We start from the raw sequence: 15,732 nt of genomic DNA on the forward strand, positions 1-15,732 counted from the left end.
TGTTGAAATTCAGTTATCTTTTTTCTTTTTTTAAAGATTTATTTATTTATTTATACAAGCACTCAGAAGCGCAGGTACAGTCAGAAGCGCAGGAGGGTGAGAGAATTCACCACAGCCAGAGCGAGGAACAGAACAGGCAGAGTGACGAAATACACTGCTGAGGGGAGCAGCGGATGCGTCAGGGGAGGTCTGTCGCACCATAAGGGACCCTCACTGGCAGCCGGGGGATCAAACCGGCACTGCACAGGCTGGGGGCAGCTTCGCATTCCAGAGCTCAACCGCTGTGCCACCAGGGGAGGCCCTCCGTTACCTTTTGGTATTCAATAGATCTGTTGGGACTGCTGTCTCTTGTCTTAGAGTTGGAAATGCTCATCTGTAACTAAATAAAATATCATGGAGAAAGTGAATTATGTATGCTCCCCTTCCAGCTGTCCCAGTGATGCCTATTAAAATTAGGTGCAGGCTATTATCTACTTTTTTCATGTGTCTGCTCTTCTGTTCCTCTGTTAGTAGGGCAGATAATCAAGAGTTTTCAGTTCTCAGTAAAGGTCTTACAGAGGTCAGTCCCATATCTTTACCTGGGTGTTACCTGCCTAAACCTGAAGTCAGTAAGTCAGTATTTTAAAAGGAAACATAATTCTTATCCTCAGAGACTATTTAAAAAAGTTCTTATCAGTGGCCTCCCTGGTGGTGCAAGGGGTTAAGTCTCAGCACTGTGAAGTTGTCTGCAGCCACTGCAGCACAAGTTCGGTCCCTGGCCTGAGAGGTGACCCCCGTAGTGCAGCAGACCTCTCCTGTCTCACCCACTGTTTCCGTAGATCTACCTTTTCTGCTCCCCACTCTGTCTCTGGTGAATCCTCTCACCCCCCACACCTCTGGCCTGCACCCCAGCTCTTGCATGCATAAATAAATAAATCTTAAAAAAAAAAAGTTCTTATTTAACTATTGCTACGGTATAGAAGATTTCTTGAAATAAAATAACCTGCTCATCATAGCTACCTAAGCTGGTCTTACCCTGATTACATACTCAACATATGCTTACTCACTTATGTGTCTTGTTCTGCCTCTGTCTTAGAACTAATACAAGAAGTAGTTAGGTTCTTGCTTCAGCCCTGTACACAGTCTCGTGTGACTCTCTCTTTTCTCTCTCTCAGGAGGTAGGGCTGGTAGGGGAAGGTTAGAAAACTTGGAAGAATTAGAGGACTAAACGAAGATATTTTTGTGCAGGGTAGTATGGTAAAACTTGAATAGACTTCTTTTTATCTAAATTTTTCAGCTTATCCATGTATGTTAATATATCCCCTTCCTGTTTTTTTTTTAAAAGATTTATTTATTTATGCATACAAAAACTGGGGTGTAAGCCAGAGTGTGGGGGGTGAGAGGATTCACCAGAGAGAATGGGGAGCAGAACAGGCAGATCCACTGAAATACACTGCTGAGGGGAGCAGGTGGCGAGGCAGGAGATGTCTGCTACAGCACATGGGCTGCTCCCTGGGGAATTGAACTCATGCTGCAGTGGCTGGTGATAGCTTGATAGCACTGTCTTTAACCCCTGTGCCACCAGAGAGGCCCCCCCTTCCTGTTTCATGCTAGAAATTATTTGACTTTTTAAGAAAGGAAGGCAGAGCAGCCTGAATGGGTAGAAGTGGGAGAATGGGTACATTAGAAGACAGATGCTGGACTTTCAGAAGATTCTTTATCTCTGTTAGGATCTAATCCCATATTAAAATGGCTGTATTAGTATGATGCAGGAATGATGAGTTCCCATTAGTTCTTAAATGCTTTGTTATTCTGGTGTTTCTTTGCTCTTAGATTTTTTAAATTTCCTCTCTTGTATATTTCTTAGGGGAACAATGATAGAAGAATGGGAGGAGGAATTTGCAGTTCAGAACCTTCCTATTTGAATCTATGTTAACTTCTGGAAAAGATCTGCATAGGTTATAAGTCTGCCTCTTGGCTGGTATGGGACTTGGGGATGAGCAGCAGATGGAAATTATTCAGACTCTCAGGCCACCATTATAAGGGTTTGGATATTTTGTGGGAAATGTTCATATTTAACTTTTTCCCTGTTGGGAATAGGTTTGAAGAGCCACTGGCTAACTTGCTAAATGAGCAACATCGAACAGTGAAGGAGCTCCTTGAACAGCTGAAGGTTAAGAAATCTTTAGGCAAGCAGCAGCCAGAGGTAGAGAAGGTTAAGCCCCGGAAAGTTCAACAAACTTTGATTCTAGACCTAGCACAGAGGAAGAGACTCCAGCAGCAAATGCAGCAGGTAAGACTCCAATGGTCTGATATTGAAGCCCCAAATGAGCAGTTTTGTAAAAGTTAGAAATAAATGCCTTGATACTCATTGATACCTTAGGAACAGAGGATCTTCACATCAGATCTTGGAAGGTCATCTCACTTGTGTCCTTATAATTCAGGCAAGAATATACATAAGGACCCTGATGGTGTTCAAACTTAGAAGTTTTCAAAGAATTCTTAATAATTCGTTATGAAATTTAACACCTTTCACTGCCAGAGTAGTTATTTCCTCTTTCTAATCTCAGTCCCTCTGGTTTGTGGTTAAACTTCCTCTGGTTCTATAGTTTTGCTCAAGGGGAACATACTGAGAAATTCATGTGAAGATACTATATTGTTTCCATAGTCTCTCCACAAAAGAAAACATGTATGATAAAGTTGCAAACATCTTGGTAAGATCTTCTGGGTTACTGAAAGGACATCATAACATGTATATTATTTTCTTTCCCTTCCTAGCATGTTCAGCTCTTGACACAAATTCACCTTCTTGCTACCTCCAACCCCAATCTCAGTTCGGAGGCTGCCACCACCAAGATATTTCTGGTAAGGCTCCAAATATCCCTAAATTAAGTAGGCAATTAATTTTAAAAGTCATTTCTCACAGAGAGTTGCCCATCATAATCTCCATGTATTCTTCTGCATGTTTCATTTGTTATTCATATGACTTCCTATATTTGTAGAAATAACAAGTCGCTGATTCCCATGAAAGGACAGAGATTGGGCCTCCTGGGTGGCCTAGGGGTTAAGGCTCAGCATTACCAACGCAAAGGCCTGAGTTCGATCCCTGTTAGGGAGCTAATCCACTTGGCACAGCAGACCTCTCCTGTCTTGCCCGCTGTTGCCCTTAGCAGGGTATTTCAGTAAATCTGCCTGTTCTGCTCCCCGCACTGTCTCTGGTGAATCCTCTCACCCACCCTCACCTCAAGCCTATACTCCAGTTCTTCTATGCAAAAATAAAAATAAATAAAATCATTTTTTTTTTTAAGATTTATTTTTATTTATTTATACAAGCACTGGGTACAGTCAGAAGCGTGGGAGGGTGAGAGAATTCACCAGAGCCAGAGTGGGGAGCAGAGCAGGCAGAAGGACCAAAGTACACTGCTGAGTGGAGCAGCGGGCGGCAGGAGAGGTCTGCGCGCCATGTGGGACCCTCCTCTGGTGGCTGGGGAGCAGCCGGGGATCGAACCGGTGCTGCAGAGGCTGCGGGCAGCTTTGCAACCCAGTGCTCAACTGCTGCGCCACCAGGGAGGCCCAATAAATAAAATCTTAATAAAAAAGTCACAAAGTAATGAAATTTAAAAAATAAAGAAATCTTAAAAAAAAAAAAAAGAAGAGGGACCTCCCCGGTGGCACAGCAGGTTGAGCACAGCACTATGAAGCTGTCCGCAGACTCTGCAGTACAGGTTCAATTCCCAGCTGGCCAGGGAGATTCCCACATGGCACTGCAGACCTCTCCTGTTGCACCTGCTGCTCCCCTCAGCCGTGCTTTCAGTCTGTCTTCCTGTTCTGCTCACCACTCTGTCTCTGGTGAATCCTCTCATCCTCCCGCGCTTTTGGCCTGTACCCCAGCTATTGTATAAATAAAAAAATAAATCTTAAAAAAAAAAAAGAAGAAGAAAGAAAGAAAAACAGAGATTGGATTCCTCTTGACAATTTTATTGGGTCGCTTCCTCATCTGTATATCCACCTTGACTTCTTAGTTTTTTGATAATTCTCTTCTTTGTGTTGAAATCATTATCCATTCACTCGGCTCAATACCAGTATTTTATGTATAAAATTAATTTTGCTCATGACATTTTGAAGGAAAGGCTTTTAATTTTAAATCAACACCATAAAAATTGCCCTTGAGGGACCTCCCTGGTGGCGCAGAGGGTTAAGAGCAGTGCTGTGAAGAGCAGTGCTGTTAAGAGCAGTGCGAGTTTGCTCCCCAGCCGTCCAAGGAGTAACCCACATGGCTCAGCAGACCTCTCCTGTCTCGCCTGTTGCTCCCCTCAGCAGTGTATTTCCATCTGCCTGCCTGTTCTGCTCCCCACTCTGTCTCCAGTGAATCCTCTGGCCTCCCACACCTCTGGTCTGTCCTAGTTCTTGTATACATAAATAAATAAATCTTTATATAAAAAAATTGCCCTTGAACTTTTGGGCAGATAATGATTTTCTTTGCTTCCTGAGTAAATCTCTTTGTAGTTTAAGTGGTATGTTGGCTAGTACTCCAAGCTTCTTGTTAATCAATCAGGTATATTCCTCTCCCACTGTGTTCAAAGGATCATGAAGGGTACTTTGTTTTAGCTGATTCTCACTCATGAGAACTTAATTTTAGCTGGGGGACTAGGCCATATATCCAAAAAACTGAGGAACACTCATTCTGAGAATAAAACCAGGGTAAATGAATATTTCCACAAATAAAACCCCTGGATATATGAGGACATAACATAAGAGCAGTCTAATGGAATAATGTTAATTATAGAAGACTTTGTGATGATTTTTACCTGTTTTTATCCTGTAGTGGGAAGGACAGCTTTCTCTCTCAAAGCCTAATTTCTGCTGGTATTAATTTTCTGGAACTTAGATCTCCTTTGTGTTTTGTTTTCCCAGAAAGAGCTAGGAACCTTTGCTCAAAGCTCCATCGCCCTTCACCATCAATTCAACCCCAAGTTTCAGACTTTGTTCCAACCCTGTAACCTGATGGGAGCTATGCAGCTCATTGAAGACTTCAACACACATGTCAGCATTGACCAGAGTCCTCGTAAAACTGTCAGGAAGACTGGTAGGGGACAGATGTGTCCACTTCAAGTTTTTACTTGCAGTGAGAGGTGGGAGTCCTATCCCATAATTTCCTAGGGATGAAGTAGAGAGGACATTTGTAATTTCTTCCTACTCTCTTTTATCCTCACTTTGTGTCATTACTGAGTTCTAGAATTACATGCTATTTGGGCTTATGTTAAGAATGGAGGCAGTAGACAGGACACAATGTGGCAGGTAGATATATGGGACTTCAGTAGATCTGAGTGTAAGCACTAGGAGTGAGATCAAGACAAACTGGGATCATGTAAAGATGGAAGTCAGGTGGTAGAGCTGGGTCATGCGTAGGTTTTTACTTTCTTACTAAGATCAACTCATTTTATTTCCCTTATGTATTACAGTGCTTACTCCTGAATGAAATATTTATTTGGGAGGAAGGTACAAATTGGAGATAGTATATATTTGCCAGGTTCAATATTTTAAAGAAATTCATAGGTTTGGTTTTTTTGAGAAAATGCTTGCTGTTCCCTTACAATACTTGGTTCCAATTTGTGTCCTGGTTTAGTAAATAAGTGGTTTGTTGTGAATTTGGATTTGTGTTTGGATTTGATTTTAAATCCCTAACTCTTACAGTTAGATTGACTATAGTTTTAAGTGCATTGTGTCATAGACACTGATCTCAAACTGCTTTATTGGTTATGTTGGTAATTAAAATTTCGTTTGATACCAAAGTAATAGCTTCACACATGAAGTATCCTTTGGTTTTCTTCTGGGGATGTAAAAATAACATTTTTGGAAAGAGAAATTTGGGTACAGTAGTGTCTGTCTCTGGAAAGGGAGACGTGGGAGAGAGCATTTGAGAGGCTTAGACATCAAGACAGGAATGAATGAGACTGAATTGTCTCATTCCCTTTGTGGTTTTTCTGTTCCCAACCTCAGGAGGAATCTGGGAGAACTTAATGAAAGTTAAGTAAGAATCAAATAAAATAAAAATTGGAATGCCAGATTTGTGAGGGAAATTAAAGAAGTTGGAATCTTATCCTGGAAGAAAGACAGCATTGTTGAAGGTCACTTATCTTTCAAGGATTTAAAGGGGGAAGGAGGTAAAAAAATTTTGAGCATATGCTATGTGCAGATATTATACCAGGTACTTTATGATTGTTTATGTATCGTAGCGTGTTAAGTGTTCCATATAGGAAAGAATAAGAGAATCAGCTTTTTATGACATTGACTGGGGACTCCATTTGGGCATGTTAGACTGAGAGAGACTTTGGAAATTTTTCTGGGGAGAGTATGTGGTATGGGCACGAGGTCAAATTAGGTAGGGGCAGCTCTATCTAGATGCAGAAGTGCATTTAGAACCTTTTATGAGGCCCTGTTCTCGTCTAGAATTTCATTTATCACAGATTTTTTTTCTTACAGCCTCTGAATTTCCCTGTTTGCCAAAGCAAGTGGCTTGGATCCTGGCCACAAGCAAGGTTTTCATGTATCCCGAGCTGCTTCCAGTATGTTCTCTGAAGGCAAAGAATCCTCAGGAAAAGATTTTCTTCACCAAGGCTGAGGACAAGTAAGGGGTTTACTGTGGGGGAGTGAAAGCATAAAATAACCTAATAATACCTAGTTCTTTTTCCTGAGGAGCATAGGGGAAACTATACATATATAATAAAATGTGGACACAGAACAACAAAACAAAAAGCAGTGTAAACAGGCATAATTCTGTAGTTTGAACTTATTCTCAGCCATGCCAAAGACTGTGCTTTTGTGGAAATGATATACATAACTTGGAAGCATTTTTTTTTTTTGAAGATTCATATTTATTTATTTGTTTGTTTATTTATACAAGAACTGGAGTGTAGGCCAGAGGTGGCTGGGGGCAGGGGTCAGGGGGAGAGATGAGAGGATTCATCAGAGACAGAGCAGGGAGCAGTAGAGGTCTGCTGTGCCATGTGGTTAGCTCTCTGGCTGGGGATTGAACTCATGCTGTAGTGGCTGGTGATACCTTGATAGCACTGAGACTTAACCCGTGCCCCACGAGGGAGGCCCCTTGGAAGTATTTCTTTTTTTAAAGATTTATTTATTTATGCATACAAGAACTGGGGTACAGGCCAGAGGTGCAGGAGTGAGAGAATTCACCAGAGAAAGAGTGGGGAACAGAACAGGCAGGCTGACTAAAATACACTGCTGAGGGAAACAGCAGGGGAGACAGGAGAGGTCTGCTGTACCATGTGGATCAGCTCCCAGGCTGGGACCGAACTTGTGCTGCAGAGACTGTGGATAACTTCACAGTGCTGTGCTTAACCCCTTGCGCCATCAGGGAGGGAGGTCCCCCTTGCAACCATTTTAAATTATCTTTTTTTTTTAAAGATTTATTTATTTGTGCATACAAGAATAGGGTACAGGCCAGAGGTGTGGGCGATGAGAGGATTCACCAGAGACAGAGTGGGTAACAGAACAGGCAGATGTACTGAAATACACTGCTGAGGGGAGCAGCGGGTGAGTCAGGAGAGGTCTGCTGCACCGTGTGGTTAGCTTCCTGGCAAGGGATGGAACTCAGGACATCGTGGTGCACCTTTGTGGTGGTAATGCTGAGATTTAGTGCCTAGGCCACAAGGTTGTGATGTTGTTAAAGCACATTTATTTCTAAAGGAAAACATTTTTTAATTCATTATTGTAATCATCCCAAGATAACGATTTTTTCCTTTGCATTTCTTTTATAATTAGTGGCATTTCAAGTAGAATTTTCTTTTGCTTTTTTAACCTAGCATCTTTTTGAAATTGGTTTTCTCTCTTGTATGGTGCAACATTGTTTTTTGTTTTTGTTTCTTTGGTCTTGTTTTGTTTTTTGTTTTTTTTTAAGATTTATTTTATTCATAAAAGAGCTGGGGTACAGGCCAGAGGCGTGGGAGGGTGAGAAGATTCACCAGAAACAGCGGGGAGCAGAACAGGTGGACATACTGAAAGCACTGCTGAGGGGAGCAGCGGGCGAGACAGGAGAGGTCTGCCGCGCCATGTGGGTATCTCCCTGGCCAGCCGGGAATCAAACCTGTGCTGCAGAGGCTGCGGACAGCTCCACAGCATTGCGCTGAACCCACTACGCCTGTTTATACTGCATTTCAAAGCAATATTTAATTACCCTATAATCTTTTTATTTGTCACTAGTTTTTTTTTTTTTTTGTCCTTTCTTTTGCTTAGTAATTTCACTAAGGTTTCACAAAGATCTTTGTTTTTTTTTATTTAAAGACTTATTTATGGGGCCTCCCCTGTGGCACAGCGGTTGGGCACTGGGTTGCAAAGCTGCCCGCAGCCTCTACAGCGCCGGTTCGATCCCCAGCTGCTCCCCGGCCACCGGGAAGAGGGTCCCACATGGCGTGCAGACCTCTCCTGCCGCCCGCTGCTCCCTCAGCAGTGTACTTTGGTCCTTCTGCCTGCTCTGCTCCCTGCTCTGGCTCTGGTGAATTCTCTCACCCTCCCGCGCTTCTGACTGTACCCAGTGCTTGTATAAATAAATAAATAAATCTTAAAAAAAAATAAAAATAAAGACTTATTTATGCACACAAGACCAGGGGTACAGGTCAGAGGGATGGGGTTGGTGAGAGGATTCACCAGAGACAGAGTAGGGAGCAGAACATGTGGATCTACTGAAATATACTGCTGAAGGGAGCAGCGGGGAGACAGGATAAGACTGCTGTGCTGTGTGGGTAGCTCCCTGGCTAGGAATCGAACTCGTGCTGCAGTGGCTGCAGATAACTTGATAGTGCTGTGCCTTAACCCCTTGCGCCACCAGGGAGGCCCTTCACAAAGATCTTTGTGCACAGAACTTTTTTTTTTTTTTTTTTAACAGAGGCATGTTTATTTATTTATTTGTTTGTTTGTTCGTTTTGTTTATACATGCCCTGGGTACAGTCAGAAGCACGGGAGGGTGAGAGAATTCACCAGAGCCAGAGCGGGGAGCAGAGCAGGCAGAAGGACCGAAGTACACTGCTGAGGGGAGCAGCGGGCACGGCAGGAGAGGTCTGCGCGCCATGTGGGACCCTCCTCTGGTGGCCGGGGAGCAGCCGGGGATCGAACCGGCGCCGCAGAGGCTGCGGGCAGCCTTGCAACCCAGCGCTCAACTGCTGTGCCACTGGGGAGGCCCTGTGCACAGAACTTTTGAAAGTCATTTTAGTTTATCCCTTTTGGTAAATTTCCAAGTATGAGACAATCAGTAAAGGTTATGAACATTTTTATGGCTCTTGATATGTATTGCCTCATTGCCATCAGCAAATATGTACATAGGTAACTGTGACTGAATATGTAATATTGGGAGGTGGTGCCCATTTTTATATTTGTTTTATTAGAGCTCTTCTTCTTTTGTATTTCATTGAACTTCATGGTATCAGTATACAGCTTATAATGATTTGACATTTATTAGTGACATTTATTATTTGACATTTTTGCTTAGTTTCTCCCTCCTCCCATTTGATTGTGAATTCTTGATTGAATCTTATTCATAGTACTCACTAGTACTCAGTAAATATCTGAAAATTTTTACTGAGTAACCATTAACTTATGTAAGAATTAGATGTAGAAAATATGGTTATAAAATGGGGAGTTAGTCTGGGGGAGCTTTTTAAAGAATGGACTTCGAAGTGCAATTTAGTGATACTGTTTCTTCCTCAGTTTGTTAGCTTTAGGGCTGAAGCACTTTGAAGGGACTGAGTTTCCTAAGCCTCTAATCAGCAAGTACCTTCTAACCTGCAAGACTACGCAACAGCTGACAGTGAGAATCAAGAATCTCAGCATGAACAGATCTCCTAACAACATTGTCAAAGTGAGTGTTTCCTGCACACCCCACCTTAGTGTACCCCTTTTTTCTTCTTCTTAGTCTTATAAGAGGAGCCCTGTGGCTTCTAGTTTGGTGGTGCAACAGTTTGTGCCCAGCTCTGCTGCACCCACCACCATGCCTAGTATGAAACACTAACCCCTGCGCAGATTGGGTCTCACACTCCAGTGGGTTTGGGTTTTAAAACTACGACAGTTTTGGGCCTTCCCGGTGGAGCAGCAGTTGAGTGCTGGGATGCGAAGCTGCCCGCACCTTCTGCAGCGCCGGTTCGATCCCCGGCCACCAGGTGAGGGTCCCACATGGTGCGCAGACCTCTCCTGCCGCCCACTGCTCCCCTCAGCAGTGTATTCCGTCAGTCTGTCTGTTTTGCTCTCCGCTCTGGCTCTGGTGAATTCTCTCACCCTCCTGTGCTTCTAACTGTATCCAGTGTTTGTATAAATAAATAAATAAATCTTTAAAAAAAAAAAAAAAAACTATGACAGTTTTGAAGTGTCACCTCTAGCTGCCACTGTGAATTGGGTCCTGGTCCACTGCTTATTGGTGTGATGCCAGCTCCAGGCTCTCATTGGAAGGACAACGGCATCATTCACAAGCAGCTTTTGTTTGTTTGTTTTTTTAAGATTTATTTGTATATATTTATGCATACAAGAACTGGTTGCAGGCCAGAGGTGTGGGGTGAGGGGTGAGAGGATTCACCAGAGACAGAGTGGGGAGCAGAATAGGCAGATCTACTGAAATACACTGCTGAGGGAAGCAGCGGGCAAGACAGAGAGGTCTGCTGCCCCATGTGGGTTAGCTCCTTGGCCAAGGATTGAACTCCTGCTGCAGTGGCTGGTGATAGCTTGATAGTGCTGAGACTTTAACCCCTGTGCCACCAGGGAGGCCCAGCTTTTGGTTTTGTCTACTGTGCTCTGTGGACACTCTCTGGGCTAGGACAGATGGTCATTTGTGGCCTTAATAACTCTTTCCTTTTTCTCAGTTTTCCCTTTATAATTAAACCCTGTTATTGTTACACTCTGTGATTCATCTTGGCATTGTAAGTGCGTGGGAGAGGACCCATGAACATGACGTTTCCGAGATTTGTGTCGTCTCAGTGAAGAGAAGGAACCTTTTATCTAAGGCTTATTCCTCTCATCTGTGTGCTAGATTGATTTCCCCTCATGCCTCTCCAGGGACATTGATCCATTTATCTCCTTCCTCTGTTGTGGGTATTTCCCCAAAATATAAAATTGTCCAAGTCTTGGGCATCCCTGGTGGTGCAGGGGGTTAAATCTCAGCACTGTGAAGCAATCCACAACCACTGCAGCATGAGTTTGATCCCCAGCCAAGGAACTACCCACATGGTGCAGCAGACCTCTCCTGTGTCACCCACTGCTCCCCTCAGCAGTGTATTTCAGTAGATCTGCCTGTTCTGCTCCCCACTCTGTCTCTGGTGAATCCTCTCACCCCCTGTACCTCTGGCCTATATCCCAGTTCTTGCATGCATAAATAAAAATAAATAAATCTTTAAAAAAAGGAACCTATTTCAAAAGTATCTATGCAAACTAACTAGACAATCTAGAAGAAATGGACATATTTTTAGACTCATACAACCTCCCAATATTAAAATATATTCTTTGTGCTCTAGAGAATTAAGTATTTATTTCTTTTGGGGTGGAAAGTGCTATAAGTGCCCAATTAAATCCATCTGTTCTAATCATCCAACATTTCATTTAAGCCTTTTTTTCTTTGTTAATTTTCTGTCTGGATAATCTCCTCCTTTATGTCAGTTGTGTGGTTGAAACCATGCAAACCTAAGGAATGTCATGTTCCATGGGTTTTCACCTGTGCACTTGCATTTGCAAGACATGACTCAAACACAGGTGTAACAACAGGTTTTGTTTACAAGGGAGATATTGAGAGAGCTGTAAAGAAAAAGGAAAACATTTTTAATGCCACAAAGGCCATCTGACCTACTCGAGATAGCATCCACAGTGTGGAGTAGTACAAATGAAAAGATGCTCATGAAAGATGACATTGTCCCCTCCATGAGAGCCTGGAGCTGGTGGCATAACAATAAGCAGTGAACCCAATTCACAGTGGCAGCTGAAGGTGATCACAAGTCATGCTGCTGTGGTAGTACTGTCCCAGACAGCAGCAGAGATCTGGAGGCCAGGCTGGGCAATGCCGGAGGCAGCAGCAATTGGGAACAGCCTAATTTAGAGGTGGCGCAGGCACAGGCTTGTGATGCTGATCAGGTTACTGCTATCAGGCATCTTCAGACAGCTATTAGAGGCGGTATGGGCACAGACCTTGGCAAATGTCCCAAAATAGATGGAATACTACTCAACAATCAAAAAAGGTGTAGTCCCATAAAATTCCTACCACCAGTTCACCTGTGAATCATCGTCATAGTCCTTTGTGTTCTTCCCTCCCCTGTTTTGCTCCCTTTCCCTTCTCTTCCCTGTGGAATGTCTCTGATTTATAGTTGCCTGTTAATTAATTTTGGCTTTTTATTTAGTTATTGTTTTTTTTTCTGATCCCTTATTTGGTTCCCCTATATTTCTCCTGTAAGTGATACCATCCGATATTTTTCTTTTTCCTTCTGACTTATTTCACCGAGCATAATCCCTTCCAGCTCCATCCATGTTGCTGCCAATGGCATGAATTTATCTTTTTTGATTGTTGAGTAGTATTCCATCTATTTTGAAACATTTGGGTTGTTTCCATAGCTTAGCTGTTATAAATAGTGCTGCCAAGGGATCAAACTCATGCTTCAGTGGCTGGTGATAGCTTGACAGCTCTGAGACTTAACCCCTGTGCCACCAGGGAAACCCTTAATTTCAGCTTTACCCCCACTTTTGGAGTCATCTGGTGTCTTGCCTTTTGTTAGTCTTGTTGGTGGATGTCATTAACTCTTAATTTTTTCTGTACATGGGATTTGGCCTCCTTCATTATCCTGTGTCAGTTACCACTCATCTATCTGATTTTCAGCTTTGAAAATTTTGTTGCATTAGTCTTTTTTCTCATTCTGTCACTCCTTTGGGCTTCTGCCTTAAAAAATTTTCTTTCTGGGCCTCTCTGGTGGTGCAAGGGGGTTAAGTGTCAGCACTATGAATCTATCCACAGCCATTGCAGCATGAGTTCGATCCCTGGCCAGGGAGCTACCCACATGGTGCAGCAGACCTCTCCTCTCTCGCCTGCTGCTCCCTTGAGCAGTATATTTCAGTCAATCCACCTGTTTTGCTCCCTGCTTTGTCTCTGGTGAATCCTCTTACCTCCCACACCTCTAGCCTACATTCCAGGTCTTGCATGCATGCATAAATAAATCTTTTAAAATTTTTTTTCTTTCTTTTTTTTTTCCCAGAGTTTCAGAGGGAATAAAGCCAAATGGATATATTTAATTTGCCTGTTTTACGGATTTCTCCCTAATTCTTTAACCATGAAAATGTGAATATTATCCCCACAAAGATCTTATTTCCCAGTTGGCTATTCAATGAATATTTTTCTGTTCTTATCCTAGTAGCTTTTCAGTTGATACAGTAGGTAACTTCAGCTTCTTCAAGCTCCCTATTCTGCTATTTCCTGTGACACCAGATCTCTACCTCAGATTGCTCCTTTGTGAACTCTTCTTCCCCTTGCTCTATTTTATTTTTTATTTATTTTATTTATTTTATACAAGCAGTATATTTCATCAGTCAACCTCTTCTGTTCCCCACTCTGTCTCCGGTGAATCCTCTCACCCTCCCGCGCATCTGGCCTGTACCCTGGTTCTTGTATAAAAATAAATAAATCTTTAAAAAAAAACAAAACAGGGCCTCCCCTGGTGGCACAGCAGTTGAGCGCTGGGCTGCGAAGCTGCCCGCAGCCTCTGCAGTGCCGGTTCAATCCCTGGCTGCTGGCGAGGGTCCCACACGGTGCACAGACCTCTCTTGTCACTCCCCTCAGCAGTGTATTTCATCAGTGTGCCTGTTCTGTTCCCCGCTCTGGCTCTGGTGAATTCTCTTGCCCTGCCGTGCTTCTGACTGTACCCAGTGCTTGTATAAATAAGTAAATAAATAAATCTTTAAAAACAAACAAAACAACCAAACATGTTCATAATTTTGAATGTGAAGTTTACTCTGCCCTCCTCTGCCTCATGTTGCAAATTCTCTTTCCTTAAGATTCATCTATAGGGCCTCCCTAGTGACACAAGGGTTAAAGTCTTAGTGCTGTCATGCTATTGCCAGCCACTACAGCATGAGTTCAATCCCTGGCCAGGAAGCTACCCCACATGGCACAGCAGACCTCTCCTGTTTTGCCCACCGCTTGCCTCAGCAGTATATTTCAGTCATTCTGCATGTTCTGCTCCCCACTTTGTCTCTGGTGAATCCTCTCACCTCCTCACACCTCTAGCCTGCACCCCAGTTCTTGTATGCCTAAATAAATAAAATAAATCTTTTGAAAAAAAAAAAGATTCATCAAAATTGTACCTGCTTCAGGAAAATATTTTGTTGAAGTTTGAATTGTTGGTCCTTTTTGTGTACATCCTTGCCTGTGCTTCTTTTTGTATAGAAGAACTGGGGGTATTGGCCAGAAGTGCATGTTGTGAGAGGATTCACCAGACACAGAGTGGGTAGCAGAATAGGCAGAGTTACTGAAATACACTGCTGAGGGGAGCAGTGGGTGAAAGAGGAGAGGTCTGCAGGGCCATGTGGGTTAGCTCCCTGGCTGGGAATCAAACTCAGGCTGTAGTGGTGAGAGTGCTAAGACTTAACCCCTAGGCCACCAGGGAGGCCTTGTCTTTGCTTTTTTATACAGAATGTCATTGGTCTACTTGAGTATCTTACCTATGACTCTGTAAGCTCCTTAAGAGCAGGAATTGCTTCTCTATTTGTACATTCAGCTTGTAGCAAAGAACCTGGCACTTAGCAGGCTGAATGAGTGGATGCTTACTATCAGAGCTAGTTCACGTCCCCTCTTTTACCTACTTTTATTTATTTTTATTTATGTTTTTTCAAGATTTATACAAGAACCGGGGTACAGGCCATATGCGCGGGAGGGTGAGAGGATTTACCAGAGACAGAGCAGGGAACAGAACAGGCAGACTGACAAAATACACTGTTGAGGGGTGCAGCAGGCGTGACAGGAGAGGTCTGCCATGCCATGTGGGACCCTTGCCGGCCGGCCAGGATCGAACCGGTGCTGTAGAGACTGCGGACAGCTTCACAACGCTGCACTCAGCTGCCTGCGCCACCAGGGGAGGCCTATTTTTTATTTTTTTTAAACGATTTTTTAAAATTTGTTTATACAAGAACTGGGGTACAGGTCAGAGGCACGGGAGGGTGAGAGAATTCGCCAGAGACAGAGCGGGAGCAGAACAGGTAGACTGACGGAAAACACTGCTGAGGGGAGCAGCGGGTGAGACAGGAGAGGTCTGCCACGCCATGTGGGTTTCTCCCTGGCTTGCCGGGAATCAAACCCACGCTGCAGAGGCTGCGGACAGCTTCACAGCACGGCGCTCAACCTGCTGCGCCACCGGGGAGACCCTCTTTTATCTACTTTTAAAGCTGAACTGTCTCAGTCTCTGTTCACCTTTCCCCTCCCTTCTAATGTCCTTCACCCCATTATTTGCTTAAAAGGAAGCTCCTGTGTGTCTAGGATGAGGGTTCAGTCACAATCATTGCAGCTATTCTGCAGAAGCAAATCTGATAGGAGTACTTGATCATCTGCTTCATTTTTTTCTTTGATCTAAAATTTTTCCCTTCATGGTAACCAGAATGAATAACATCAGTTACAAGGTATTGAGGAACCATAAAATCTGTTATTAATGATAGAGATTGGTTTAATTTGAATTGCAGATACATCAGCATAGGCTGCTACATATGTATGTGTAGGAGTGTGGTGTGTAT

At 43.3% G+C, this 15,732-nt stretch overlaps 1 protein-coding gene across 3 annotated transcripts in view; it reads left to right on the forward strand.

Annotated features, from left to right (window-relative positions):
• Positions 1 to 15,732, forward strand: part of GON4L (gon-4 like) — a 79,913-nt gene that overhangs the window by 48,521 nt on the left and 15,660 nt on the right. For all 3 annotated transcript variants that reach the window (XM_054691806.1, XM_037501202.2, XM_037501203.2), the window contains 5 exons: positions 2,080 to 2,272; positions 2,758 to 2,844; positions 4,894 to 5,065; positions 6,463 to 6,607; positions 9,700 to 9,850. In XM_054691806.1, coding sequence (XP_054547781.1) covers positions 2,080 to 2,272; positions 2,758 to 2,844; positions 4,894 to 5,065; positions 6,463 to 6,607; positions 9,700 to 9,850 — 748 coding nt within the window. The remainder of the gene's footprint in view (positions 1 to 2,079; positions 2,273 to 2,757; positions 2,845 to 4,893; positions 5,066 to 6,462; positions 6,608 to 9,699; positions 9,851 to 15,732) is intronic.

The sequence above is a fragment of the Talpa occidentalis genome, unplaced genomic scaffold, assembly GCF_014898055.3.
Source record: "Talpa occidentalis isolate TD23 unplaced genomic scaffold, MPIMG_talOcc4v2.1 talOcc4.9, whole genome shotgun sequence".
NCBI classification, from domain to species: domain Eukaryota; kingdom Metazoa; phylum Chordata; class Mammalia; order Eulipotyphla; family Talpidae; genus Talpa; species Talpa occidentalis.